Below are 27,543 nucleotides of genomic sequence, written 5' to 3'. Positions count from 1 at the left end.
GACAGAACTGGAGACGCTTGCTCCTATACTGAGACCTTGCTAAGGTTTTCTAGCCGCCTGGATAATATGCATATTATCTGCGGACAAGTTGAAACTCTAAGGATTTGAACTCCGGCACCAGGCCGCCAAGCTGAATGATTGTGGGGAGGGGTGCCACATCTGCTGATCACTCTGGTGAAGCAGGTCAGGAATCAGCGGAAGCCTGATTGGGGAGCACACCGACAGATGCTGAAGCTCCGAAAACCAGAACCTGGCTGGCCACCATGGCTAGCTATGAACAGGAGAGTGCAATTTGTCACGTTCCTGAGCTTGCACAGCGCCCGGTGAATCAGAGGAAGAGGCGGGAAGGCCTAGGCCCTCATGTGCCACAGAATTGAGAGAGCATCCACCAGGGAAGAAGCTCAGAGTCGTTCCTAGAAACGGAGAGGAAGTTTCCTGTTGGACGACGTCACAAAGAGGTCGACTCCTGGAGTACCCCAATGGCTAAAAAGGTCGGAGGGGATCTCCGCGTTCAGTTCCCACTCGTAGCTGACCACCGCTCGTCGGCTGAGAGTCTGCAGTCACATTCAGTTGGCCTGGAATGTGTACTGCCAGCAGCCAAACACCATGCTGAACGGCCCATTTCCAAATCTGAATGGCTAGATCCACAAGGGGAGGTGACTTGGTACCCCCCTGCTTGTTGATGTAAAACATTGATACTGCATCGTCTGTGCGGATGCAGACCACTTTGTTTACAACTGGCTTGAAAGCTTTGAGCGCCAGAAGCTCCAAATAATTTATCTGAAATTGTCTGTCCTGTGGCGACCATAGGTCGAAAACCTGAAGATTATCTAACATCGCGCCCCACCCTAAAAGGGAGGAGTCCATCATAATGGTCGTTTGAGGGCAGAGCAGCTGGACAGGAGCACCCACTGACAGATTGCTGGAAGATGACCACCATAGGAGATCTGACATGCAGGACAGAACCGGAATCATTTTGGCGTCCGGGTCCACTACCTGAAGCCAGGAGCTCCAAAGAGCCATCTGCATGCGTCTCATCTCGAGACGCGCAAGGGAAAGAGCAAGCATGCATGCGGCCTAGAAGTCTCTGGAACCCCCAGGCCAACATGCTCTGACCGAATGAAAAACTGACATGTGGCCAACAGATCCGTCATTCAGTCCACAGTCGGGTACACTCTGCAATCAATAGTGTTCCTGCAGTCAATAGTGTGCCAACAGAAAACCAGGAATATCAGGCCCCGAGAGATCGGCAAGGAGGATTTCCACCAGTTCACCGACAGCCCAAGGCAGAACAGGAGCTGTAGGAGAGAATGAAGGCTGTGCAAGGCTTCACTTGACAAGGACTGCGCAGAAGCCAGTCCAAATATGGATACACAAGAATACCCTGTAGCCGAAGAAAAGCTGCAATGACCGACATCTTTGTGAAGACATGCAGCGCTGAGCCGAGACCAAAAGGGAGCATTCTGAATTTGAAATGCTCCTCTCCCCAGGGAGAGCCGCAGAGATTTCTGATGCAGGCTCCAAATCAGGATATGCATATGAGTCCTGAAGGTCCACAACTCTGAGTCAGTCGCCCTTCCGTAGAGGACTTTATTTGGCAGGGCGTGATCAGCTTGAATCTCTTGGGGAAGAGAAAAGATTGAACTGGGAAAGGTAGCCTGGTTGGGTTTGGGCACTGTACAGACGAGAGTAGAAGCCCTCCCCTCGTTCCCCTAGAGGAATGTACTACACCGCTTGAGGTCTAGAAGCTTCTGGACCTCCGCTCCGAGGGGGGGGGGTGGGGGGGTGTTGCCGACTGCTGAAAGGAAGGGAGGATTGAAGGGTTGGGGGGGTGGAAGCCCGCCTGAGTGATGGACAAAACACACCAGTCTTCGGTGATGGTCTGCCATGTCTCCAGATAAGACGAAATCAGTCCCCCCACTGGAGTCTCATGCGAGCGGCAACAAATATTTTGCAGACTTTCGGCAGAGAGACTACACGTTCCTGAAGACGAGAGAAATCGACCGCATTGCTGTTTCCGACAGGAGCTACCCGTCGGCAGATCAGCTCTGCGTGACCTGCGGTCTTGGAACCCCCTGAAGCCCGAGTAGGACTGAGACATGGATCCAGATCGGAGCTTTGACTAGGGCCTTCACTAGCACTGACAGACACTTGGCAGTTTGAGTGATCGCCAATCTTTGTGAGCTTGTCATCCGTTGAGGAATGAAACAACTTTGCCTTCAAAAGACTGGTCCAGAACTTTATCTTGGACCTCCTTCGAAAACTTTGTTGCATGAAGCCAAGCTTGATGAGGTGTCTACCACCAACATAAGGCCTCGAGCTGAGTCATCAACATAGTGCACAGCAGCTTCCAGTATATCCTGCGTCAATACTCTGGTGTCTGACAAACCGCCTTTAAAGTCTTCCAGCCTGTCCACAGGAATTAACTCCTGGAAATCAGCCAAATCCCTCCACAGTTTCATATTCCCCGCCAAAATGAGCTCTGTGTTAGCCTGAAGGCAATTGTAGCGCTGAGTTGGCAAAAACCTTCTTGCCCAAAGAAGCGAGCAATTTGTCTTCCTAGGCCAGAACTTGAGCCGCAGCTGCAGAGGTCGCAGAGACCGGCTTGGATTGCAGAGTGGTGGCAGCTACCACTGTTGAGGAAGGGAGCGGCCAGGACGCCAAGGCTACTTCCTCGGAAGTGTGAAGCCTATAACTGGAATCAATTCTTCTTGATAAGCAACCCAGTGTGGGGATTATCCCAGACCTTGCGGGCCTCGGCCAGAACATCCTTCTGAAGGAACAGGCCGGTGCGCTCCTGCAGAGACAAGGCGAGCACCCCGAAAGCACCCCTTCCTGCGGAGCGGGTGCATCAGGTGCTGGTATGTCAAAGAGACATGTCGAGGACCCGGCCATAGAATGCCCTGACAGAATGGGGCTGGTCCTCACTATCCTGATATGCCTGAGGGTCATTCAGTATGTCAGGATTAGATGGTTGCAATGCCAACCGTAGACAAAGGAGGCAGAAGAGTTGGAGGAAGGCCGGGAGGTAGAGGCAGTACAGCTGCCGGGGCGACAGGTGCTGTGGCTGGAACTGTCGGGGCAGGATGCGGCACCGGAGGGCAGATCTCCCTAAAAAGACCCTTAAAGTACTCCCTCATGGGGTCAGAGTTCATAAGACTTCCAAAAAAAAGGCATCCTCTGACGAAGTTTTAGGAACTGGAGTGGGCAGAGGCCGCTCATGAGGGGCATACCCCCACAAACATAATGAGGAAGACTGCCAAGATGGCCCGCCACCAACCAGGTCTACATAGACCAATGGGGCAGACTGTTAAAGGATATTTGTACCACGCACCATCACCACCGAAGTGATGCTCCGGCAGCTCTGAAAAAGGGAGGGGCGGGGGGTGAGCTAGTGGGAATGAGCTGGAAAAGCGCAAAATAGCAGTGATGTGCTGTTGGCAGCCTCAGACCAGTCGTCGTGTGCTGTTGTGCAAGTCTATGTGCGGTTTGTTTTGTTGTTGCAGTGAAGTTTGCTGCGTTTAAGGCTTGTGGTTGGTTAGAGTTTGAGAGGTGTATGCAGAGGGTTAGTGGATTGGTTAGTTGGCATTGCTGTGCTTGCAATTATTGTCTGGTTGTGGAGGCTCCCATCTTTCACTATTCCATCTAAGTGTGGCGCATGCTAACATCCTGTCTAGATGGGACGCAAGCCAAGGTTAAGACTTTCAGATACGTGTGGCACATGCCAACACTCACATTTCTATCTAGAAGTGACAAGCTAAGGTTAAGGCAGGAGGAAGCGAGACTGTATGCAGCAGTGGCATCCGAATGCACCAATCATAAGAGGGGCGGAACGGATTCACACTGTCCTGTGGAAAAGGTTGTCTGTCAAACAGAAGGCTCCCAGCACCCGCTGTCGATAGCGTGGGTGTGAGGGAAGAATCCAAAATGGCCACCGTAGACCACATGGGAAGGCCCGCAATTTTATTATTTGAAGAGAACTGCGTCACATGCATGGATGAGGCAGGCATCTCCAGATTGGACAGGGGACTTCATCGAAACTTTAGCCTTGACACTAGGATCGGTACTATGGGGCCATGCATGTTTACTGGACATCCTGACATGGCCCCTTGAATTAGCCTCCAAGAGAGTAACCTCGGCAAAGCTGGTAACAGAAGTTAGTCTCTCCCTTTGCCCCGCAACAGAACCGGCATCACCGCGAGTGCAGGAATGTTGAGTAATCCACCTCACAGACAAGACCCTAACAGGTCTCAGTTCTGTCGGTACACACCTTAGCCTCAAAGAGGAACCTCAGAACAGTCTGGTCTGAACAGCTCCCCCGAGAGGGGCCTCGAACCGTGGTTCGGTACTGAAAGCCTCAATGGAGGCCTCAGGGCGCACCCCAGTGTCTGTATGGGAAGCTCCAGACAAGGAGACCTCGGCATGAACTCCAGTACCCAAAGCATCAGAACTTGATCAGTGAACCTCGGAACGTAATCCAGTGTCGGCAGGCCCCTCACGGGAACCCTCAGAAAACCCTGGTACGCCCATTAGGCACCTAAGGGGAAACCCTGGTAGCAGAGCTCTTGAAGCCCCTCCAGGACCAGTAGGACACCGGGAAGGTGTCCACCAGCCAGAGTGCCCTAAAAAGTAAGGAACTTCTAGTCAACGAAGAGTTGAAAATGCGGTGAAGGAATGCGCTGGAAGACTTCCTCCCATCGACGAAAACGACGGACTGAAAGGGAGTCGCAGTAGAAATACCCAATAGTGATCCAGTCCCAGACACTCCAACAGAGTGGGGATCCGCCCTAGTGAAACTACGTTCGCAAGAGTAACAAAAGAAATCCCAAACGATCCGGCATAGATGTAGGACTACACGACCGCAGACCTGTAGCAGGAGAGCAGGACAACAGTAAAGAAGAAAAATTGCAAGTGTGTCCAGCCCCGACCGTGCGGAGAAAAGGACTGAAGGGCGATGCGGAGCTCAGGAGGGTGGGGTTACGGCTGCATGCAGTACCCCGCGTAAAAAGGAGGACCACACATTTTTCTGTTTGATCTTTTTATAAAAAGTGCTCCGGTCCCCTCCTGAAGGACAGAATGTCCCAAAGGAAAGGGGACGGGACATGGGAGTAATAGGCGTTTAAATGTTCTTACAATAAGGGTTCCACTATTCTGAAAAGTATATTGTCCAGTTCACTTACTATGTGATTTCTTGCGGAGCGTCATGGTACAACTGATGGGGTCTACTACCCTTGTATTACAGAAAGTCATCCAAAATTAACTATGGGTTTTGGCTTCCCTAGAACTACTGTTAGTTGTTCAAAATTAGGTCATATGCTTTGGTCTGTGTACCCTAAACCATAGTGTTGTGTTTTTCTAAGTGTTTATATGATCTGATGATGGTACTCCTTTCCTCCAAGATTAAATAAAACATTTATTTTTACAATATAGTGTTTGGCCATTCGTATTACAATTTCTTTGTACCGATTCTACAGCCCTCTCCAATCTACGATGAGCATGGCTACTCAGTCTACGCTACCCTGAACTCAGGTGGTACAGCCTTAGTGGAGTCTGGTACTGCCTTGGTTGAATGGCTTTACTAAGCCCTTAGCTGGGCTTCAGAAAAACTGTCCCAAGAGTGTGCCATCCTATGGCTTACCTCAATCTGTGCTCCAATGATCTGAAAAGCAAATGTAGTATGCTACATCCTTAGGTTTTACCTGCCTAGAATAGCCGTGTGCCCCTCTTAAGAGTTTAGGTGTAGCTGATCTTGGTCTGCCAGGTGCAATTAGTGTAGAGTTCTTGCTCATCTTAGTCTGTGTTCCACTGAGCTAAAAAGAAACTACTTGAATATTACACCAAAAGGTCTTACTCACCTAGTATAACACTTATCATAAATGTAGTTGTAGGTATGACATGCATTACTTACCGTAAAAGCATTTCTGATTGTATCTGCTTAAATTCACATGCTGTGCATAGTCCGACATCCAGTGGTCACTGCGGAGTATTGCATTTTGTTTTTCACAGTCGAAAAGGGGACGTCGACATAGGAGTGTCTGTAATACTATCCTTATAGTGACGTGCAGTGTACCCAAAATCCCTCACGCGTCTAGGTCCCTCTGTATTTTTTCTTCCCTGAGGGAGCCTTCTTAGACGCGAGTACAGAAAAGAGAAAGTAATAAGATGTCCATGTTCCGGTCTATGTTCATTCAATCCGAACGGGGAGGAAGGGTGGGCGCATGTGAATCTAGGCAGATACAATCAAATGCTTTTACGTTAAGTAAAGCATGTCTTCTGATGCTCGTTAATCTGCTTAGAATCACATGCTGTGCATAGACTAACGAGCAGTACCCAGAGTTGGAGGTGGGTTGTGAGAAGGAACAGTAGAGAAAAGGGGTCTTAATACTGCTTGTTCCACCTGGGACTCAGATCTAGAATGGGCATCTAGACAGTGTTTTGTAAAGGTGTGTACAGAACTCCAAGTTGCCAGTTTGCAAATGGACTCAAGAGGGACATTTGCAATGAATGCTATGGAAGGAACAAGTTACTTACCTGTAACTGTTGTTCTCCAGCATGGGTCTGGCATGGATTCACATGCTCATGAATATTCCCTGTCGTCAGGCTGGGAATCCTCGGTAAAGAAAAAACCAGTATCAGTTTCGTTTCTGATCTGTCTTTCGTAGTAATAACCAATCACTGGTCTCTGCGTCATACTGACCACAGCCAATGACTGCCCTCTACCTAAGCACCGCCTCTGGCAGCCATCTTCAGATTTGGAAGCACGAGAAGTGGCAGTATGAGAGCCGCAGAGGGGTAGGCGGGAGGGTTCGCATGTGAATCCATGCCAGACCCATGCTGGAGAACAACAGTTACAGGTAAGTAACTTGTTCCTTCTCCAGCATGGGGTCTGGCATGGATTCACATGCTCATGAATAAAGAATACATAGCAGTACACACATGCACAACCACGGGAGGTGGCAAAGGCTCAACATTAAGCAGTACATCAAACTCAACATTAAGCATCTTACCTCCTCACCATGCTCACCTCAGGCGAACAGGTTGCGCAGCACTGCTTGGCCGACCCTGGACTCCTCCCTGGAATCCCGATCGACGCAGTAGAATTTCGTGAAGGTGTGCGTCGACCTCCACGTAGCAGCCCTGCATATGTCCAGCAGGGGCACACCAGAAAGGAACGCCGTGGTAGCTGCGATCGCTCTGGTGGAATGGGCTCTCGGACGGCCAGGCAGCGGTCGGTTTGCCAACCGATGACAGTACATGATACAGCCGGAGAGCCATCTGGAAATGGAAGCCTTCGAGAGAGCCTTCCCCTGATTAACAGGTCCAAAGTTCACAAAGAGTTGGGACGTCTTCCGAAAACACTTCGTGCGGTCCACGTAGAACTTCAGCGCTCTAGCCACATCCAGCGAGTGCAAAGTCCTCTCAGCCGGCGACGAAGGAGACGGGAAGAACACAGGCAACACCAAGGGTTCGTTGAGATGGAAGTCCGACGGTACCTTGGGCATGAAGGAGGGGTGCGTCCTGAGCACTACCCTCGTGTCGTGAAATGTCAAGTACGGGGCCTTGCATGAAAGGGCCTGGATCTCTCCCACCCGTCGTGCGGAGGTGATGGCCACATGAAACGCTGTTTTCCACGACAGAAACTTCAACAGGGCCGAGTGCAGAGGCTCGAACGGAGGTCCCATGAGCTTGGTCAGCACCACGTTGAGCTCCCACGCCGGGGCCGGAGCCTTCACCGGCGGGAACGATCTGAACAGTCCCTTCATGAACTCTTTCACCAGACGATGAGACACCAGGGACGTCCGGCCCGTGGTTCTGGTGTATCGGGAGATCGCAGCAAGATGAATCTTGATGGACGCGTGTGCCAGTCCAGCTTTGGCCAGCGTCAGCAGGTACGGCAGTACCTGGGGAGCCGTAATCCGTAGAGGGTTAATCTTCTGTGCGTGGCACCAGACAGAGAACCTCTTTCATTTGTGTCCGTAGCATTTAAGAGTCGAGGACGCCCTGGCCTTTGCAAGAACCTCTCTGCAGTCGGCCGGTATGTCGTATCCTCCAAACTCTAGCGCTGCAGGAGCCAGGCCTGCAAGTTCAGCGATTTCAGGTCGTGGTGGAGGATGGCGCCTCCTTCCCTGGAGAGTAGATCCGCGTCCACCGGCAGCTTGATTGGCGGGGACGCTGACAAGTCCAGAAGGTCCGGGAACCATATCTGCCTCGGCCACGCAGGTGCGACGAGGATCATCCTGCACCGTGACCTCTTGAGCTGGTTGACGAGCCGGATTAGCAGTGGCAAAGGAGGGAACGCGTAGAGGAACAGGCCCTCCCAGGGGAACGAGAAAGCATCGCCCATGCTCCTCGCCTGGGGAAACCTGCTGGCGAACCTCCGGCACTTGGAGTTCGTCGCCGTCGCGAACAGGTCGATCTGGGGTGTGCCCCACCGTCGGAAGAGGCGATCCACTAGATCCTGCCGTAGTTCCCACTCGTGGCACGAGCGCAGCTCCCTGCTGAGTGAGTCGGCGATGGTGTTTTTTATCCCTGCCAGATGAAACGGCACCAGAAACATCCTTTGGGCGACGGCCCAATGCTACAGGTCCTGCGCCTCCTTGGACAGCGCTGGGGACCTGGTTCCGCCCGGTTTCCTGATGTAAAACATGGTGGTGGTGTTGTCGGTGAAGATCCTCACCACCTTGCCCTTGAGGGACGGAAGGAAGGACCAGAGGGCCCAGAACACTGCACGGAGCTCCAGGACGTTGATATGGAGGGACTTCTCCGTCGGGAGCCAAAGGCCTCTCGCGTGCAGATTTTCGGTGTGCGCTCCCCACCCTTCCAGGGAGGCATCCGTGGTCACTGTCTCCTGGTGGTCTGGGGTCTGGAAGTCCATGCCCGCCGTCAGATGCGCGCGGTTGCCCCACCACCGGACCGCTCGGCGGAAACTCTCGTCGTGTGTGATCCTCTCCTCGAAGCTGCCCGTCGTTTGGATCCAGCGCGCGTCCAGGAACTCCTGCAACGGGCGCATCCGGAGCCTGCACATGGGAATGAGGTAGATGCAGGAAGACATCATTCCGAGGAGTGACTTGAAGGACCTCACCTTGGCCGCGTCGGAAACCAACATCCGCTGTACCTTGCCCAGGATGGACCTGGTCCTTTCCTCCGACGGGGAGGCCAGAAGGGACACTGTCGAGCTTCGCTCCCAGAAACAGTGCGTTTTGCGCGGGTACCAGGTGGGACTTGGCGTATCGGAGAATCCCAGGTCCGTGAGAAGTTGGACGGTCCTTGCCGTGCTCTCCACGGCGAGCTCCTTCGTCTTGGCTTGGATGAGCCAGTCGTCCAGGTAGGGGTAGACAGTGAGAAGTTGGACGGTCCTTGCCGTGTGCTCCACGGTGAGCTCCTTCGTCTTGGCTCGGATGAGCCAGTCGTCCAGGTAGGGGTAGACGTGGATCCCCTCGCGGCGCAGCTGCGCCGCCACCGGTGCAAGGCACTTGGTGAATACCCTGGGTGCCGACCGTAGTCCGAAGGGGAGGGCTTTGAACTGGTAGTGACACCCTTGGACCACAAACCTGAGGAATTTTCGGTGCCCCTTTAGGATGGGAATATGGAAGTAGGCATCCTCCAAATCCAACGACGACAGGAAGTCTCCTTCCTCCAGCTGACCCAGGACGTGCTGGAGTGTGACCATCCGGAACTTCTGCGCCTTGATGAACTTGTTCAGACGTCGCAGGTCTAGGATGGGGCACCATCCTCCCGTCTTCTTCTTCACGAGGAAGTATCTCGAGTAAACTCCGGAGCCCCGAAGCCTCTTTGGGACGAGTTCGATGGCGCCCTTCCTGAGCATCGCCTTTACCTCCAGGAGAAGCTGAGGGACGTGAAGCTCTTTCCTGGCCACGGGGGGGACGCGCGGGCACCTTCTTTGAAACTCGAGCGCGTGGCCCCGGGCTAAGGCGTCCAGCACCCAACGGTCGGTGGAGATGGACTCCCACACGCTGACGAAGCTCGCCAGCCGGCCTCCCACCGGGGTGCTTCGGTGGGGGCCCGACCCCACGGCCGGTTCAATCCTGTTTCGACGAGGCTTTGCCGCCTTGACCTCCTTGGCGACGACGGCGGGGTCCGCCAGACTTGCCTCGTCCTCTGTAGGCCTCCTTAGACGACGAGCGGGCCGCTTGACGGTAGGTGGAGAAACCGCCGCCGGAACCTTTGGAGGCGCCCTTGCCTCCGCTGCTCCGAAAGGGCATCCGTCGTTGCTGCAGAACCCCAAGGGCCCGGGCCGTCTCAGTGTCCGCTTTAATGGCCTGAAGGGAATCGTCCACTGTTTTCCCAAACAGGTTGTTCCCATCGAACGGCATGTCCAGGACTCTGGTCTGTACGTCTTGACGGAAGTCCGTAGCCTTGAGCCATCCACGCCGCCTAAGGCACACGCCGTTGCCCAACTGGCGAAACCCAGTGTCGGCGATGTCCGTCGCAATAGTGATGGCGTGGTCCGACGCCACCTCACCACCTTCCTGTAGGATCTCCAGGGCATCTGCCCTCTTGTCGTCCGGTAGGAAGTCCAGCAGGGGAGCCAGTTTGTACCATAGCTCCCTGTCGTAGCGGGCCACGATAACCAAGGCGTTGGCCACTTTAATCGTCGTCGCTGCAGACGAGATGACCCTGCGTCCCATAGCGTCCAATTTCTTTCCCTCACCGTCCGGTGGGGAAGTCGATGTGGAGGCCGCACCCCCCCCCCGCTTTCTTCCTGGCCGCCGTGGAGACGACGGAGTCCGGGGTAGGCTGCGCCCGGAGGCACAGGGGGGCCGCGTCCGGGACCCGGTACTTCTCGTACCGGTCTCTTCTAGCTGGCGTCGTGGAAGGGTTCTTGAGGAGGGCGAGGCCCTCATCCCAAATGTCGTCCAGTAGAGGCACCGCGAGGACAGTCTTCCTCTTGGCCTCGCGCCGTTGATAAAGGAATCCTTCCTTTTTCTTCTCCTCAGGGCAGAGTTGGAAAAGCTCGGATGCCCTGGCGATCATGGAGTGGAATGATCCAATCTCGTCGGGCGGAGAAGCCCTGGTGGGAGGTGACGACGGTAGATCCTCGTCGTATACCTCGGCGTCCGTACCCGTTGCTGCCGTGTCAGTCCCCGTATCATCCCCTCGGGTGGACGGGGAGGAGGGCTGGACGGGGCGCGACGGCTGAAAAGGAGGTGGAGGGTGAATCCTTTTCTTGGGCAGGGGAACACCAGAAGGTCCCGGATCCCCCGACGGGAGAGGTTCCTCCGTCGGCAACGGTAGTCTCGTCCTTATCTCTGAACATAAGGACTGTATAGCCGACAAAATGGCCGCTGAGTTGTCTTGCGGCGCTGGCAGAGGGGAATCCGACGGGCGATCAGGGGCCCCGTCGGCACACTCGACGATGTCGTCGTCGCCTGCGTCGGGATCCATCCCGACGGGCCGGTCTTCTTCCACGCCAAGGCCGTGGCTTAAGACCTCAATCAGCTCTTCCTCTGAGGTTGAGGCCGAATCTACGACGACGCCCTGCCCCCCCTTTTTCTTCCCCGCCGGGGATTTCACGGGGGTCCTATCGATGGGCACAAAAGAGGACTCCCTCCGAGGTGGCAGGGAGACTCTGAGCCCCGAGGTCGCCACCACTGGTGTAGCCTCCACAGGCTGAGCCAGGGCCGCCGCGACAGTATCGATAGAGGGCTTGGCCGGATGGATTAAGGCCTTCACCGCCTTATCCTTGAGGGGGGGGGGGACACTGCCTCGCTCCCCCTCCGATGGGGCCTTCGAGCTCGACCGGGGCCTCTCCAGGAGCTTCGCCGGGTGCTCGCCCTTCCTCTTACCCGACCCAGAGCGTTGGCTCGTGGCTGAAGGTGCCGGGGAGGGTGCGCCCTGCCTGGCGCCCGTAGAGCCCGACCGTTCGGCGCTCCCGGTGCCAGCGGACTCGCGGTGCTTGGCCTTGTGTTGGACCCCCGTTGCCGGGGCGTCCTCAAAGGTCTTAGAAGACCGCTCGGATTTCTTCCTCTTCTTCTCGCCTGACGGGCTCTTCCCTTCCAGCCAGTTGGCGAGACGTTGATGGCGGTCCTTCATGGTCCGCTCCGACATGTTGCCGCAAAACGCACAGTCCTTCTCCACGTGCGTCTTGTCCTCAAGTAAGCAGTAGAGACAAAAGGAGTGTTCGTCCTCCTTAAAGACGTTCTGCAGCTGGCATCCAGGGCAGATCCTGAAAAGCTTTCCGGGCGTCGAGCTTCCCTTCTCCTGGGCCATGTCCGGTCCTGAGAAACTTCTGGAGTCCTCCAGAAGCGTAGCTCGACGAAATCTTCACCCTTGAGGGGCGCAGACGAATCCGACACGGGTCCCCGTTGATCGGATGGAGAGTCGGTGGAGCTTGAGGCTCTTTTGACCGAAAAAAACGAAGTTTTTGAGAAAAAACGTGAAAAAATAGCACTAACGCTCGAGAGCAATAGCACGAGGATCCCAACACATGAACGTGCGGTAAAAATCTGAAGATGGCTGCCAGAGGCGGTGCTTAGGTAGAGGGCAGTCATTGGCTGTGGTCAGTATGACGCAGAGACCAGTGATTGGTTAGTACTACGAAAGAGATCATAAACGAAACTGATACTGGTTTTTTCTTTACCGAGGATTCCCAGCCTGACGACGGGGAATATTCATGAGCATGTGAATCCATGCCAGACCCCATGCTGGAGAAGCCCCAGTGCCTCGAGTAGAATGTGCTCTTGGCTTAAAGGGTAGTTCTCGCTTAGCAAGAGAGAAACAGAGTGATGCATTGGACAATCCATCTAGATAGTGGATTTTGAAACTGCATCTCCTCTTCCTGCTGCCACCGAGACAAAACCGATTAGTCTTTCTCAGTGGTCTAGTTCTTTTCCATATAAAACAGGACCGCTCTGCGCACATCGTGTATCCAGGCTTTTCTCCCAAGTTTGATGGGTTTTGAAAGAACGTTGGTAGTTCCATCGACTGGTTGACATGGAATTTAGAAATGAATTTCGGTGCAAACCTAGGATGCGTGCGTAGGGCCACCTTATCCTTGTGAACTGTTACAAAGGGGTCTAGTATAGAGAGCGCTTGTAGTTCACTTACTCTCCTAATGGAGGTGATGGCTATTAAGAAAGCAGTTTTAAGAGTGAGGTTCTTAAGTGTTGCTTTGTGCATGGGTTCAAAGGGTGATCCCCATAAGCCTGGTTAGTACCACATTTAGTCCCATCCAGGAGCAGAGTTAGATATAGGAGGGTGGATTATTTTTACTCCCTCCATGAAGGCTTTTTTAACTGGAACTTTCCACCATGACACCTCATGTTGAGACGTGGTGTATGCAGAAAGTGCAGCTAGATGAACTTTTATAGAATTAAAGACTAACCCCGAGTCTAATAAGTGAGTCAGGTAAAGAACAATCTGTATGGGAGAGCAGTCAACGGGGTTGATGGTCTTTGCTCTACACCAGATGACGAACCGTTTCCACTTGCTAGAGTAGCAGTAACGAGCGTTTCGTTTCCTTGCCTCTTTAAGGATGTCCATGCATCTTTGAGGGAGTTGTAAATGTCCGAATTCTATGACCTCAAGAGCCAGGCTGCTAAGTTGAGTGTCTGAGCATGGGTGCAGCGTTCTGGCCTTGTCCTGTGACAACATGTTGTACAGGCAAGGTAGTTACAACGGTGGAGACAGCGACATCTCCATTAGGTGAGCGAACCAGGGTTGCCGGGGCCACTTGTATCATGCTAACTTGTTCCTGGTGCATCTTGTTGAGAAGGGGAGTCAGGGGGGAAAAGCGTAAACAAATTTCCCTGACCATGTTATCCAGAGACCGTTCCCCTTGGAGCGGTTCTGGGGGTACCTGGAGGCGCAGTCTTGGCATTGGGTGTTCTCCAGAGTTGCGAACAGATCTATTTCTGGGAAGCTCCAATGTGCGAAACGGAGACAATGTCTTCTCGTAATCGCCATTCGTACTCTGCGGGCAGAGGGAAGTCTCTGCTGTGTTCGTCTGCCAGCAGATTGAGTTCCCCTGGTACATGTTGTGATAACAGGAACATGTGTCTGAGAGCCCACTTCCAGATGTTTTGGGACCGCTTGGACAGTCCTGGAGAGTGAGTGCCCCCTTGCTTGTTCAGGTATTACATGGCTGTGGTGCTGTCTGAGGACCAGTGCTGTCTGAGGACCAGCACTGTCTTCCCTTGAAGGTGTGCCTGGAAAGCCTTCAGTGCCAGAAGTTCCAGCAAATGTATGTCTTTGGATGCTACACTTGAAGTCCAAACTGTGCGACCACCACCGTAGCGAGAGAACCAAAGCCTGCAAGACCACCACTAGATTGTCCCATTGTCCGCTGGCCTGACACCACTGCTGTTCAGCCACTCTTGCTTGTGGATGCATGCGCAATCGCACACGAGGTACCAAATATATACATGACGCAATCATTCCTAGCAATTCCATTGCTTTGCGTACCGTCACCTATCGACCGGCTACATATTTAGGGATCTGAAACAGTATATTTTGGACCCTCTTTGGAGGGGAAGACGAGGCCGTCCTTTGTTCGAATTAGAGCCCCTAGGAATTGCTTGACCTGGCTGGGGTCTAGGCTGGACTTCTCGTTGGAGAAGCCTAGTTGGAACAAAAGGTCTACAGTCTTTTGGGTATTTGAGAAGCCCGTCTCGTAGGAATCCCCTGTTATTAGCCAATCGTCGAGGTAAGGGTATACTGGGATGGACAACCTGCGCAGGTGGGCCGCTGCTACTGCCAGTACTTTCGTGAATACCCTCGGCGCTGACGCCATGCCGAAGGGTAGCACTACTGGTAGTGTATGCCCTCTAGCATGAACCTAAGGTATTTTCTGTGCGCTGGCAACATTGAAATATGAAAGTATGCATCTTTCATGTCCAGTGTTGTCATGTAATCCCCGAGATAGGGGAATTACTCCCTGCAAAGTCACCATACAACATTTTTGAGGTTTGACAAATTTGTTCGCTGGGCGAAGATTTAGTACAGGGCGTATGGTTAAATCCTTTTTGGGTACAAGGTAAGTACACTGAATAAATACCCTCCGTTACTTGTGATAGAGGCACGACCTCTATTGCTCCTTTTTCTAGTAGCAGTTAAACTTCTTGAAGGATGGCGAGGTGCTCTGGTGATAGGTGCCTTCCCCTTGGGGTCTGAACGTAGGGGACCGACTGAATTCTATGCAGTAACCGCGGCCTATGGTTGACAATACCCAGCGGTCTGTTATTCCCTCCCATGCTGGTAGAAAAGATGTTAACCGGCCCCCGACCGGCGATGCATGGGAGGGGACCCGAACCTTCGGGTCATTTGGTGTTGGTAGCCGGGGAGCCTCTAGGAGTGGGGCGTCGACCTCTTCCCTTGCCACAATGTCCTCTTTGAGCGTATTGTCCGCTGGTTCCTTGAGTGGAGGACCAGTTGCCTGCTGAGGAGTACTGTTGCTGGCTGTGTCGTTGGCCACGAAAAAAGCATCTATTGCCGTAACCTCGCTTATTGGGTGGCCTTGAGATCTGGTCTAGAGTCTTTAGGGTATCGAAATCCTTCTTAGCTGTCTCCAGTGCGTCATCCACTGCCTTACCAAACAGGTTTGAGTACTCAATTGGTTTGTTGATGAGTGACGCCTGGGTCTCTGGCTTAAAACCGGAGTTCTGGAGCCAGACATGACGCTTGAGAAGTACCCCCTGAACTAAAGACCGGCCAGCCGTCTCCGCAGCATCTAGCGTGTTCTTAATGATGCTCTGGTTAACCAGAGTACCTTCTGTTACAGTGGCTAACAAGCGAATTCGTAAGGGCTCAGGGACTTCGAGGTCTTATCGTAACTTTCCCCATTGGGCAGCAGCATAGCTTGCCAGTAAGGTATTGTTATTGGCAATTCTGGTGGCGAAAGCTGCAGAGGCTGTAATCCTCTTTCCCAGGTGTAAAGCTTCTTTGCCTCCTTGTCTGGGGGTGCTTCGCTAGTGGATAGCGGAACCCCTGCCCTTTTCCGTGTGGTGGTTAATACCAAGGAATCAGGTATTGAGTGACCCTTAATGTATAATGGGTCAGAGTGTGAGGGACTAAAACGTTTCTCAATTCTCGGGTTGACCCCTCTAACCAACGCAGGTGTTGATAAAGATGGATTAAGTCTTCTCTTAACTGAGGCGAGAAGGGGAATGGCCTGGCTAGTAGGTGGTTTCTCCTTAATGATTTTCTCCACAAAGTCTATTTCTGGAGTAATTTCTCTTGTATCAATGTCAAAATGTGCTGCTGCTTTACGTAGTAGCGCATTGAAAGTGGGTTGGTCGTCTATAGGTGACGGGTTTCTGACTGGTGTGGTTTGCGGAGGGGACAGCTCCAGAGCGTCAGGGTCTGTTGACGCTCCTGGAGACTGTCGAGGCTGTGAGCCACCTCCGTCTGGGTCTTCTTCGAAGCCCCCTCGACCCATGTCTGGGTATTCTTCAAAACCACCTTCCGGGGTTTTTTTTTTATCCTCAATATTTAGGACCTCTTTAGCCTCCTGAAAGTGAGTCTTGGGTATTTGGCCCTGGGGTGTTCCTGAAGTAACTCTTGATCTCTTGGGCGTTACCTGTTCAGGAGTGGACATAAATCTAATTAGTTTGTCCATACATGATTGGAATCTTTCTAAAGTCCACTGGGGTAACCCAGAACGGTCTGGAGGCGTAAAAGGAAGCTCTTCCGCCTGTAGCCGTCGAGATCTCTCCCATAGCGTGGAGGATATACACCCTTCGCTCTGAGAAACCTTCTCATGGACTAGGTCCTTTCGACAGAGTGGGAGGTACCTGCCTTCCGTCTGCTTCGGCGTCTCCCTGGCCTTGTGAGTGGGGCTCGGCGGCTCTTTTCGCCGCCCATCTCTTGGGCGTCAGTGGAGACTATTCGCGCCAAGCTCTCGACGACTAAACTCTGTCGAGGGTTCGTCTCGCACAGTGTTAGGCGGTGCTGAGACCTCTTCGCCGACAGGCGCTCTTACGAGGCGCGTCTGGCGTTTTGGTGGTGGTGGCCCAGTCGCTAGTTGCTTATGCGGTTGCAGGGAGGGCTTGTGACCCTTACGGTCGGCGGAGGCTGCCGGTAGGCCCGGCGTCTCCGTTGGCACTAGGGCCTTCTTCGACTTAGACGGAGTGCCGTGGGTTGTGTGTTTATGTGCGTCAGTGTCGCCAGGGTGTACATCCCCTAAGTAGGGAGTGAGCCGAACTTGTCGAAGTGAGTGGGAGCGGTCGGGAGCGATGCTCCTCTACTTTAAATTACCTTTTACAGCTCCTATACTTTTATTTTAAAAAGAAACTGTTGCGGAATGGTTTCATTTTAAAATAAAAGTAGGAAGTTGAAACTTGCCCTTTCAGTGCACTGCACTGAACATTCCCTTAATCAGCAGGTGCAAGTGTTTGGTGGTGTGTATTGTGTGTGGGAGGGGACGTGATGATGGGGTTTGTGGGGAGTGTGTGCAGGCCAGCAGGGAACATAGTTCCACTACTTTCTTTTCGTACACTTCGACCACTGCCTTATAGAGGTCAACAACCTCCGATACGGAGGTAGTGTTATCACCGTCCCCCTCGTCACATTCGGCGGCGGGTGAGGCATCAGCTCTAGACATAGCGTAGACTGCCCACCTCTTGACCCTGCGGTCCTTTTAAGTCTTTGGGCGAAGAAGTTTACAGGCCGCACAGCCGTCCTCGTTGTGGTCGGGGGTAAGCAGCAGTTACACCGCTTATGCTTATCCTTCCATGTGAATTTGCCGTTACAGCACGGGCAAAATCTAAAAGTAGTCCTCTCCATAGCTGAGGATACAATTATAAGTGATAACGACCCCGAAGGAAAGGGGGTGAAAGAATGGCATTCTTAGAAAGAACAGAAGTGTCCCACGACCCCCATTCTCCCTACGGTATAGGCCGGCGAGGCCGGGCCAGGTGTTCGGCAGCGACGAAAGGATCACCTCCGTCGAAATCACCACCGTCGAAGATCCTGGTTGGCGGTGAAACAGCTTAGCCGAAGGAGGGTAGGTTTTAATGATAACTTAAAAAAAACCACCAAGGGTCGAATGAATGGTATTGGCAATTTGTCTAACGAGCTCTGCATTACGGCGACCAGTGTTCTGGGCGGAAAAAAACAATGAGGGACCTTGACGTGAGGGATTTTGGGTACACTGCACGTCACTATAGGGATAGTATTACAGACACGCCTATGTCGACGTCCCCTTTTCGACTACAAAAAAAAAAATGCAATACTCTGTAGTGACCACTGGATGTCGGACTATGCACAGCATGTGATTCTAAGCAGATTAACAAGCATCAGAAATACTGTTCCTCTAACACTATTCAGAAAAGTATCCTGTATCAGGGTTGATTACGCAATTTCTTTGCAGATTGTCACTGCATAACTGACGGGGTCTTCTACCCTTGTATTAGTGAAAGTAATCAGAAAGTAACATGGTTTTATGCCCCATGAATAGCTGTGATCTAAACTAAATGTGTATACGGTCTGACATCCCTAGAATTACTGTTAGGTGGCTAGATGTTCAAGTAGATTCCTACTGTACCAAAGTGTTTCTGGTGCTGAAATGCCACATTCGCAACGCAGTACGCCTTCTTTTCTGGTGGCAGAGAAGTAAATGCATATTGGATGCCAGGAAACAGATGGACAAAGGGCCTCTGAAAGGCAGATGTGTCAGGGTGCTTGATTTCATCAAAGATAATGCACTTCAGGTAGTTGCTCTCAGAGCAGTTTAACATGTTGAGGCTAGACTTCAATAAAGTACTAACAAAAACAAAAAGGGATTCCTCACACCGAACATGTTGACCACCCACCTGAAGGACGATCCAAATGAATGCCATGCCCAAGTAAAGAAGGCCGCCAACTGGACTCTGCTCCATCTGGGACAGTGAGAAAAAATGTTTGAGTGAAGCGGTTCATACCTGTAGGTTAAATTAAGGCATTTGAACTCACATGTTCATCGCTCACCCACCTAATGTACGATCCAAATGAATGCCATGACCAAGTAGGGAAGGCCTGTAACTGGACTCTGCTCCATCTAGAAAAGGTGAAAAATAGGTTGAGCTTGTGTAATCAGTTTATCACAGTATTTTATTAAGGCACTGATTAACTCTGCACGTCGTGTCACATAAATCGAGAAAGTTCTTAAATCGACTGTCACAATAGATAATTAACCTCCAAGACAAACTGATACCATTCGAAAAAGCTTCAGCAAAGCATTATGTTCAACATTTGCAGTCAATTGCATTTTAAATTTACAGGCCTGGAGTTGTGTTAAGCACATATATACACAAGAGGCGTGGTTCAAAGAGCATTCAAGGTGAAAGGCAGTTCCTGTGACATTACGTGGTGAACCACTCACGCACTGGCACCAGTTTGTGGATTGGGACCGGACAGTCCCAGACCACTTCCTGGTAGCAAACGTACAGCCCTCCAAAAGCTTCTGCTTTCCCGGGCACTGAAAGTCCATATAAGTATTTTCCTGGCTTCAGGCCAGGAAGAAAGCTAAAAGACAGGGGGCCAAAGGACAGGTGAAAAAAAATCTTGTGGCATGGCCAGGTTTGACCACTAGGCACAGTTAGCCAAACACAGTAAGGCAAAATAAAGTATTAAAATAGTAAAAAGTCACTGCTACCACCAGCATATCCATTTAGCACACTTAGAGTAACCGAAAATCCTCTGAATGTTAGTCTGGGAGAAACAAAAAGTGTATGCCATCGTACAATGATAAAGTTACCACAAGTGATAAGTTACTAAAAGTAGTAAGTAACTAGATTAGGGGAAACAATGTTTCCCAGTACTGAGACTGGGGGACATGTCAGCTTGAGCAAAAGCCAGTGTAGTGAAGCTTAAGGCTTCACTGCACAGTAAAAAGAACAGGTGAGATACAAAAATGAGAACAAAAGGTCTGGGTCCATAGAAATGGAAGGAAAGGTGCAGTAAAGAGGAAGAAAACTTAATGGGAATCCCTCCTGGCTCTCGACCGCTTGTTATGTTTTGCACATTTCTTGGCCCTTTCTGGAGACTAGTCTCTTTAAGAGCTTCTACCTTTGGAAGATTTTCTCTTCAAAGGAGTGGAAGACAGACTTTGAAACAGACGAATTTCAACCTGCTCAAGGCCTTGCTGGTCATCAACTGGCATGAGCACGCTAGGACTGTGGTCCTTGCCGAGGCACCAGAGACACATCCTTTGCAGATCAGTGAATGATAGTCATAATGCACATCTCAAAGCAGGTTTACGGCACAGATATTTAGAATTCCAAGAATTACGAAGTTAGAATAGCCAAGGCGTGTCAAACTGTTCGAGAGCATGCAGAATAACAGAACTGAGGCAACAGACAGTGCATGCCATTTATACTCGACATCACGTCTGTACGCAGGAATGGTAACCGTCAGGGGGGCAATGATTTTATGCCACAGTGCCCTCTGCGTTTGAAGAAATGTATATCTAAGAAGATGAATCAGTGGGAGGGCACGATCCATTCGAAATTCCAGGTTTATGAAGATCCAAGGATGCAGTGTTAATTACATGTGGAGTCCAACTGCAAGCTCCATATGTGCATTCATTGGAAGGCATGCATTTATGTGCCAAGCAAGTCATAAGGCAATACAAGAGTCACTAAGTGATGTACAATTTCAACAGGGAATCTCAATTAAAAAAATGATTCAAGAGGTGAAAGTGTGGGTAGAGAAGTACATTTCTAGAGATCGAGACGGTTCATTAAACAATACACAAAATCTGTACACACCATACGGGTTACTGTTTAAACTCCATGGGTTAAAGTTCATCTGAGATGGTCGCGGAGCGTTTTCTTTTCTTGGACCCATCAGTCTCATCATTCCCTTTGATGTGTCAGTTGCCATCAGGAGAGGAAGCGGTGCTGGAGGATTCTCCAGCCTACCCTCCATGGCACTTTCCATTCCATCTAAGTAACAATGAAACCGTTAGAAGCAAGCTTGATTGAAAAACAAACATTTTGAGTAAAATGTGTTCTGGTGAGGTCAAAATGAATCTTACGGCAATCAATTGTGACAGATTTAACAAGCAATTAAGTTCTTTACTTTGAGTGGCTCTTTCAATACTGTTCTGCCCCCTAATAAAATTTGGATACAGTAGGACACCAAAATAGAGTTACTGACGCAAGGAAATGCGTGTAAGATTACAGCCTGTTTGCAGCATTCCAAACAAGTTCTTGCAAAAAGTAATTGTAGAATTTTTCAGCCGGTTTCTCCAGCAATTTGGGGGGCGGGGGGGGGGGGGGGGGGGTGGGGGGGAGGTTGGTTGTGAGGCAGTCGTGAAGAAATCTACCTCCATGCTCTAGATGATCGAAAGAACTCAACTGCCAAGCTAACACATTTGGGACAGGCTTTACACCCAGTTGAGAAAGATTTAACTTTGTTATTTTCTGTACATAAGACATCAGGGACCAATTGTTTGGCTATTATCTCAAACTTTTCCTGGATTTTGGAGTTGAGTGAAGCCTTTTTGCTCCACTTTACTAAGCCCACCTGTTTTGGGGGCACTGATCAGCCACTAGCACCATCAGTGGAGGGGGGAAACTTTGTTCTGCATTCTAAATATATTTCCTGCACACCACCTTCAGCGAAGTGTGGCACTTTTTTAGCTACTTTGTGGTTACTTGCATGCGTTCAGAATGGGAGTAGCAGATCCATTTACAGGATTTTTTTGCACTCTTGCACACATTTGCCTTTCACCTCTAATGCCATTGAGTACCATATACATTGAAATGGCTGTGCCACAAGATTTGTGCCTTCCTGCCTTGGACTGTCTTCCAATCCTGGAGTGGCCAGATTTTCCATATGGCAAGCCCTTTACTGCAGAGATGTGTGGACAGATGTTGGGGACTTGGTCTGTGTTAGGCAAGATTTATGTAGTAACCCTTCGGGAGACTACACTAGCCTTGTCCTCTTGGCAATAGACAACCCAACCTTTGGTGTGGGCCTGCACTACACAAGTTGGTAGAGTGTATGAACAGCCAGGCTCATCTCAAGAGGGAAGAATGTGAGCTGTAGGTGCAACAGATTTATTGTAACAAGTATTGAAATAACATGCTCAAGTTTTATTAAAATCTAACAGTTTTAAAATAAGCCTTCTTTAGAAAAATCAAAAGGCAACAATAAATACACTTCAAATATACAATTCTTTAGTTTCATTTAGGAAGATACCCTTTTGGGATGTCACTCACCCAACACCCTGAGGTGACTTCACTAGCTAGGACACTGGACATTGATACATCAACTTTGGCATTTCAATGCAATACCGGAGTTGCGGGAAAAGGAATCGGTTATGGAAGGAAACATTTAACAAGTTCTAAAGTACAAGTACTTTACAATCTCCCAAGTATAGGTGAACCCTTTCCCAGCTATACAAGTGAGTTATGTATGACTTTTTGGAAGGACAGAAACAGTCCGAGGGTAATAAGAGTCTGCAGGGAGCCAGGGCAGCCAATGTCAATTAAGCAAAGTCTAGGGGAACTGAGGCACTTGTTGAAGATGGCACAATAGTCTTGCCCAATAATAGAGAGTAATGGGCGTACTCCAGATCAGCGGGACTTTGCAGTTTCACCTACTTGCAAAAAGCACCACCACGGTTCTTGGACACCTTGTGGGCTCCCCTTACTTCTGGGGTCCAGCACTCTGAGGTGGCTCAGGCTTGGGTTGTCCTGCTTCAAGGGAATGCTTAGTCTCTTCCTGGAGCTCGGGTGCGGCTTAAAGGCGATGCAATCGTTCCTGGTGATCCTGTCCCATGGCACTCTGTTCCAGCAGCAAAGAAGTACAGGGAGAGGTATTCCAGTCAAGTTAGTCTTCGGGTCAGTTGGTCCCGCCAACCCAAGGGAAGAAGTCTGTTCCGGCCTTCGCTAGTCGATACGAAAATTGGAGCATCAGCACTGCAGCAGAGCTTCACTGGGCAAACCAATGGTCCAGGAGGTGCAGCAAGCTTCTCCCAGTTTCTTCGTCCAGTGGTTGACTCTCCTTGCAAAAGACCACCTTTTAAGCAGGTTTAGCACATTCATTTGCAGCCTAGCTGCCACTCACAGCAGGGTGGCTGTCCTCCAAGGACGGACAGCGAGCCAATCACCTTTGGGTGCATTCCTGTAACCAAGGAAACCAAGCACAGGCAGTTTCAGGAAATTCCCTCGCTCCCTGCCCTGCCAGACATGCTGGAGCCAGAGGCGGGCTTCACCAGTGAACCCCGCCAAAGACAAAGGAACAAAGGGACCAAACCATGTTTGGCGCGCACAGTAAAACCCAAAAAATACCTCACAAGCAAGAAAGGGTGAAAGGCGACAAAAGGGCTATTTTGACCACATGGGTGCAATATTGCATGTGGAGGCTTCAGCCTGCGGTAAAAAAAACATCCACTGCCAGATTGAAGGGTGAAGATCCTTGCCATCGATTGTCTGCGAGTCACTCCAGCCTGGATTTGGGATAAAAGGAGGGCTTCTGCAGTCATTCCTCACATTGCTGGATCAAAGACCTACTAATGAAAACAGCCAGAAGCCCTCTTGACTTGCCAGCAAAGCCCTTTCACTGCATAACTCAAGACCACCTCTGTTGGTGCTTTGACCCCTGGACCAGTGTGACAACTAGTCCCCAACCTCTTCTCAAAGATAAAGCTGCTTAGAGCAGTTCTGGAACCATCCCATGGGCTTGCCAGACGCTGCAACAGTCAGCGTCCACGTTAGGAAGAATTCATTTGTGCCAATTCACTTCAACCTTAAGAGACCCCCAGCTCTTTCACTGGACTTTTAATTTTAACCCTGAGTGAGACCTTTCTCACTCGTGTTTTTACCAGATTTGGATTTTGTATTTTCCACCGTTTTTGGAGCCCGACAAACTCCATAGGCCTCTTAACTTTCTCATGAGGTTTAAATACCCTTTCTTGCGAGAACTACTGTTCTCAATAATAGTAAAGTGTAATTTAAGTGAAATTGACTTTACTTACCCTTTTCTCTTGGTGGGTCCAGCACACCTCATCTTATGTGGAGTGCTGGGGGTTACTTAGTAGCCCCTTTACCTACTTACGTAAAAAAAAAAGTTATGTTGCCCTCACTACTTTAAATGGCTGGTGGAAGCTTTGCATCCTCCTATACCGTTGAACTGCCCGGTGAAGCCCTACTGCTGTGCTGAAAACACCTTTTTCTGATCGAATAGAGAAGCTCCAGAAGGGACGACTTCTTCCCTTGGGTTAGTGGGACCAACTACACCGAATACCTTCCCTAGCTGGCTATACTGCTTTGCTGCTGCAGGAACAGGGTGCAAGGGGTCAAGAAATGCGTAGTTCAGTGCAATGTCTAAGCCGGCCAAGAGCTCCAGGAGTCTCACGAGAACCTACCGAAGTAGGCCGACCAGCGCTCTAGTCACCTCACTTCCTTTCTACCAACCTCGGAATTTACAAAGTGTAAAAGTGATAAATAAATGCCATTACTGTCCTAGTTAGTGAAGTCACTTCAGGGAGTAGGAAGTGTGGAAGAAGCAACTCTAAAGAGTACTTACTAACTTTGTGTAAATTCTGAACAAGTATTTTGAAGTATATCCGATTGCAACATATATTGCTCTTTTATTGATTAAGCTGAAATATATCAACTTTACAATAATAAATCACAATAGTTAAAAGTACATAGAGAAAAATAAATAAAAAATTTAAACTATTATACATCACAATTCATTACATTATTCTACCTGTAACTTCAATTCTTTTAAAAATCTGATGGCACCTATTCTAAGAGGTGTGGACAATCTGCACATAATCAGCCACAATGTATCAGATGTTATTTCTGTGTATTCTCCTGTAGGGGACGTTTGTCGCACAAAGCTCTGCATTCTACTAGAAGACGACAAAGTCTCAGGTGGACTTAACTTTGCAGTAACGGCAACATTTTTCCTGTGTTGCGATAAAACGCAAGGTTAACACCTCTTGAGTGGGCCATAAATTAAATCTCAGTCTTAAAAAGTCTATGACTCAGATTTAATCATAAGGTTCTGCATTTAACGACAGTTAATTAACGAAAAACCTTGTCTTGTATTTGTGGATTTCATTGCTACAGCTCTACAGCTCACATTTACCGCTCGAGATAAGACTGGCTGCTCTGTCACACTACCAACTTGTGCAGTACAGACCTATACCAATAGGTGGGTTACCCAATGCCAAGAGAACAAGGGTTGTGTAGTCTCCCACAGGGTTACTACATCAATTCTTGCATAACACTGGTTACCACCAGCCAAAAAGAAGGAGCTGCCCTCTTTGGAGAACCCCTGTCGCTTAGAAAATTTGGTCAGGACAGCAGTGGCTGCTCCACAGTGTTGCAAAGGGTATGCAAGCGCCTGGTCGGATTCTTTGGTTACTTCAGCTTCCAGTGGTCGGCTTGCTTTTCATTCCAGAAGCCTCACCTTTTATCAGTTCCAGCACACTCCTGCAATCTCTCAGCATTTTACAGACAGGGGCTTTTGGCTGTCCAATCAGGAATGCCCCGGGTGGGAGCTTGTCCTATTCAGGACCTCTAGCAGACAAGGGAGGGGGTGAAGGGAATGTGGTGAAGGCTCCTCCCCCACTTACTCCCTTCTCAGACACTGGACTCTAGGCGGGGATACCAAAGTGTTCCTACCAAAGGCAACACACTGACCTCCCCCTCCCAGAATGGTAGAAGGGCTAACAAAGAACCACCATGCTAGTAATGGGTTGTCCCTTTTTCGCTAAGTTGTGCGCTACCAAGGCTATGTTGGTAGAAGGAACAAATTACTTACCTGTAACTGTTTGCCACCATGGCTCTGGCATGGATTTACATGCTCATGAATATTGCCAGTCATAAGTCTGGGAATCCTCAGTAAAATACAATTTCACTTTTCTTATAAACCGTCTTTCTCCTATAAACCAATCACTAAGCTTGGGGTCATACTACTAACAGGCAATAACTTTTTGTAACTGGAGGGACAGCCCTAGTATCGGACAGGATATGGTGGGCTGAGGTTCAAAATGTATGTACACAAGGGGTGGTCCTGTCCTCTGAAACTTTGGGGTACTGCACATGGTTTAGGGCAGTAAATTCTTTACCCTTCCTGGGTTTCTCATGTAAGGCTCAGTGGATCCCTAACATGAGGTGAGAAAACCGTAAACTATTAGTAGGTTTTTTATGGTAGCCTTTTGTATTTCTTAAGTGGCTTTTCTTTTTTTAAATATTTATAGAAAAGGCAAGCATTCAGTTCAAATCCAAAATAAAAGTGAAGCAGCATGTGAAAGCATGGAAATGACTGGTCCCAGTCTCTCTCGGTCTTGGACCAGCCTACGCTGGCCACCATTACTATTTCTATACTACCTCAACACAGAAAATGTCAATCACTTGAAAAACTACAGCAATGCTACTAGGAGGATAGGTTTTGTTATGAAATAATGTACACCCCTCCTACCGACTTTTTCTAAAAACACAAGTTGGGACACACTGTATATACCGATCTATGTAAGGTTAAATTTGGAAATGGTATACCTCCTCTTTTGTTAAAAAAACAGTCCTAGACCAGCCTTTTGACTAAATTATGTATATGTTAAAATCCTGGTACTTCACTGTACATTTCCATGCTTTCACATGCTTGTTCACTTTTATTTTGGATTTGAACTGAATGCTTGCTTTTTCTATTAATATCTAAAAAAAGAAAAAAAAGCCACTTAAGAAATTAAAAAGGCTACCATAAAAAACCTACGAATTGTTTACGGTTGTTTTCTCACCTCATGGTAGGGATCCACTGAGCCTTACATTAGAAACCCAGGAAGGTTTAAGAATTTACTGCCCTAAACCACGTGCAGTACCCCAAAGTTTGACAGGACCACCCCTTGTGTACATACACCAGGCAATAACTGCCCCCTCCCCAAGCCCCTCTGGGAGCCATCTTCAGATTTTGTAGCACGTAAAGTGGCAGTATGAGCAGGAAAAGATGCAGAGGGGCAGGGAGGGTTCGCATGTGTATACATGCCAGACCCCGTGCTGGAGCCCAACAGTTACAGGTAAGTAACTTGTTCCTTCTCCAGCATGGGGTCTGGCATGGATGCACATGAATAAAGAATACATAGCAGTACATACACAACCACGGGAGTTGGCAAGGCTCAACAGAAGCATCTCGTACCTCCTCACCAGGCTCACCTTCAAGCAAACAGGTTGCGTAGCACCGATTGGCCGACTCTGGATTCCTCCCTGCAATCCCTGTTAACACGGTAGAATATCGTGATGGTGTGCATGGACCTCCACGTAGCAGCCCTGCAGATGTCCAGCAGGGGCACACCAGACAGAAAGCCATCATCGCAGCAATCACTCTGGTAGAGTGATCTCTCGGACGGCCAGGCAGCGGTTGGTTTGCCAACCAGTGACAATGACTGATGCAGCCGGAGAGCCACCTGGAAATGGAAGCCTTGAACAAGGCCTTCCCATGGCTCACAGGATTAAAGTTCACGAAAAGCTGATAAGTCTTCCAGAAACTTTGTGCGGCCCACATAAAACTTCAGCACTCAAGCCACATCCAGTGAGTGCAAAGTCCCTTCAGCAGGCGACGGAGTCCGAAAAAACAGAGGTAACACCA

General features: G+C 50.0%; 1 protein-coding gene across 4 annotated transcripts in view; it reads right to left on the bottom strand.

Annotated features, from left to right (window-relative positions):
- The window catches only part of LOC138454413 (nuclear receptor coactivator 5-like), a 144,483-nt gene that overhangs the window by 18,354 nt on the left and 98,586 nt on the right, over nucleotides 1-27,543 (bottom strand). For all 4 annotated transcript variants that reach the window (XM_069607041.1, XM_069607040.1, XM_069607039.1 and 1 more), the window contains 3 exons: nucleotides 20,706-20,882; nucleotides 18,929-18,994; nucleotides 18,771-18,836 (listed from right to left, as the gene is read on the bottom strand). In XM_069607041.1, the coding sequence (XP_069463142.1) occupies nucleotides 18,771-18,836; nucleotides 18,929-18,994; nucleotides 20,706-20,882 (309 nt within the window). The remainder of the gene's footprint in view (nucleotides 1-18,770; nucleotides 18,837-18,928; nucleotides 18,995-20,705; nucleotides 20,883-27,543) is intronic.

The sequence above is a fragment of the Ambystoma mexicanum genome, chromosome 1p (assembly GCF_040938575.1).
Source record: "Ambystoma mexicanum isolate Mex_15411 chromosome 1p, UKY_AmexF1_1, whole genome shotgun sequence".
Lineage (NCBI taxonomy): Eukaryota > Metazoa > Chordata > Amphibia > Caudata > Ambystomatidae > Ambystoma > Ambystoma mexicanum.
The sequence above is the reverse complement of the archived record's forward strand: the minus strand, read 5'-3'. Positions and strand labels throughout refer to the sequence as shown.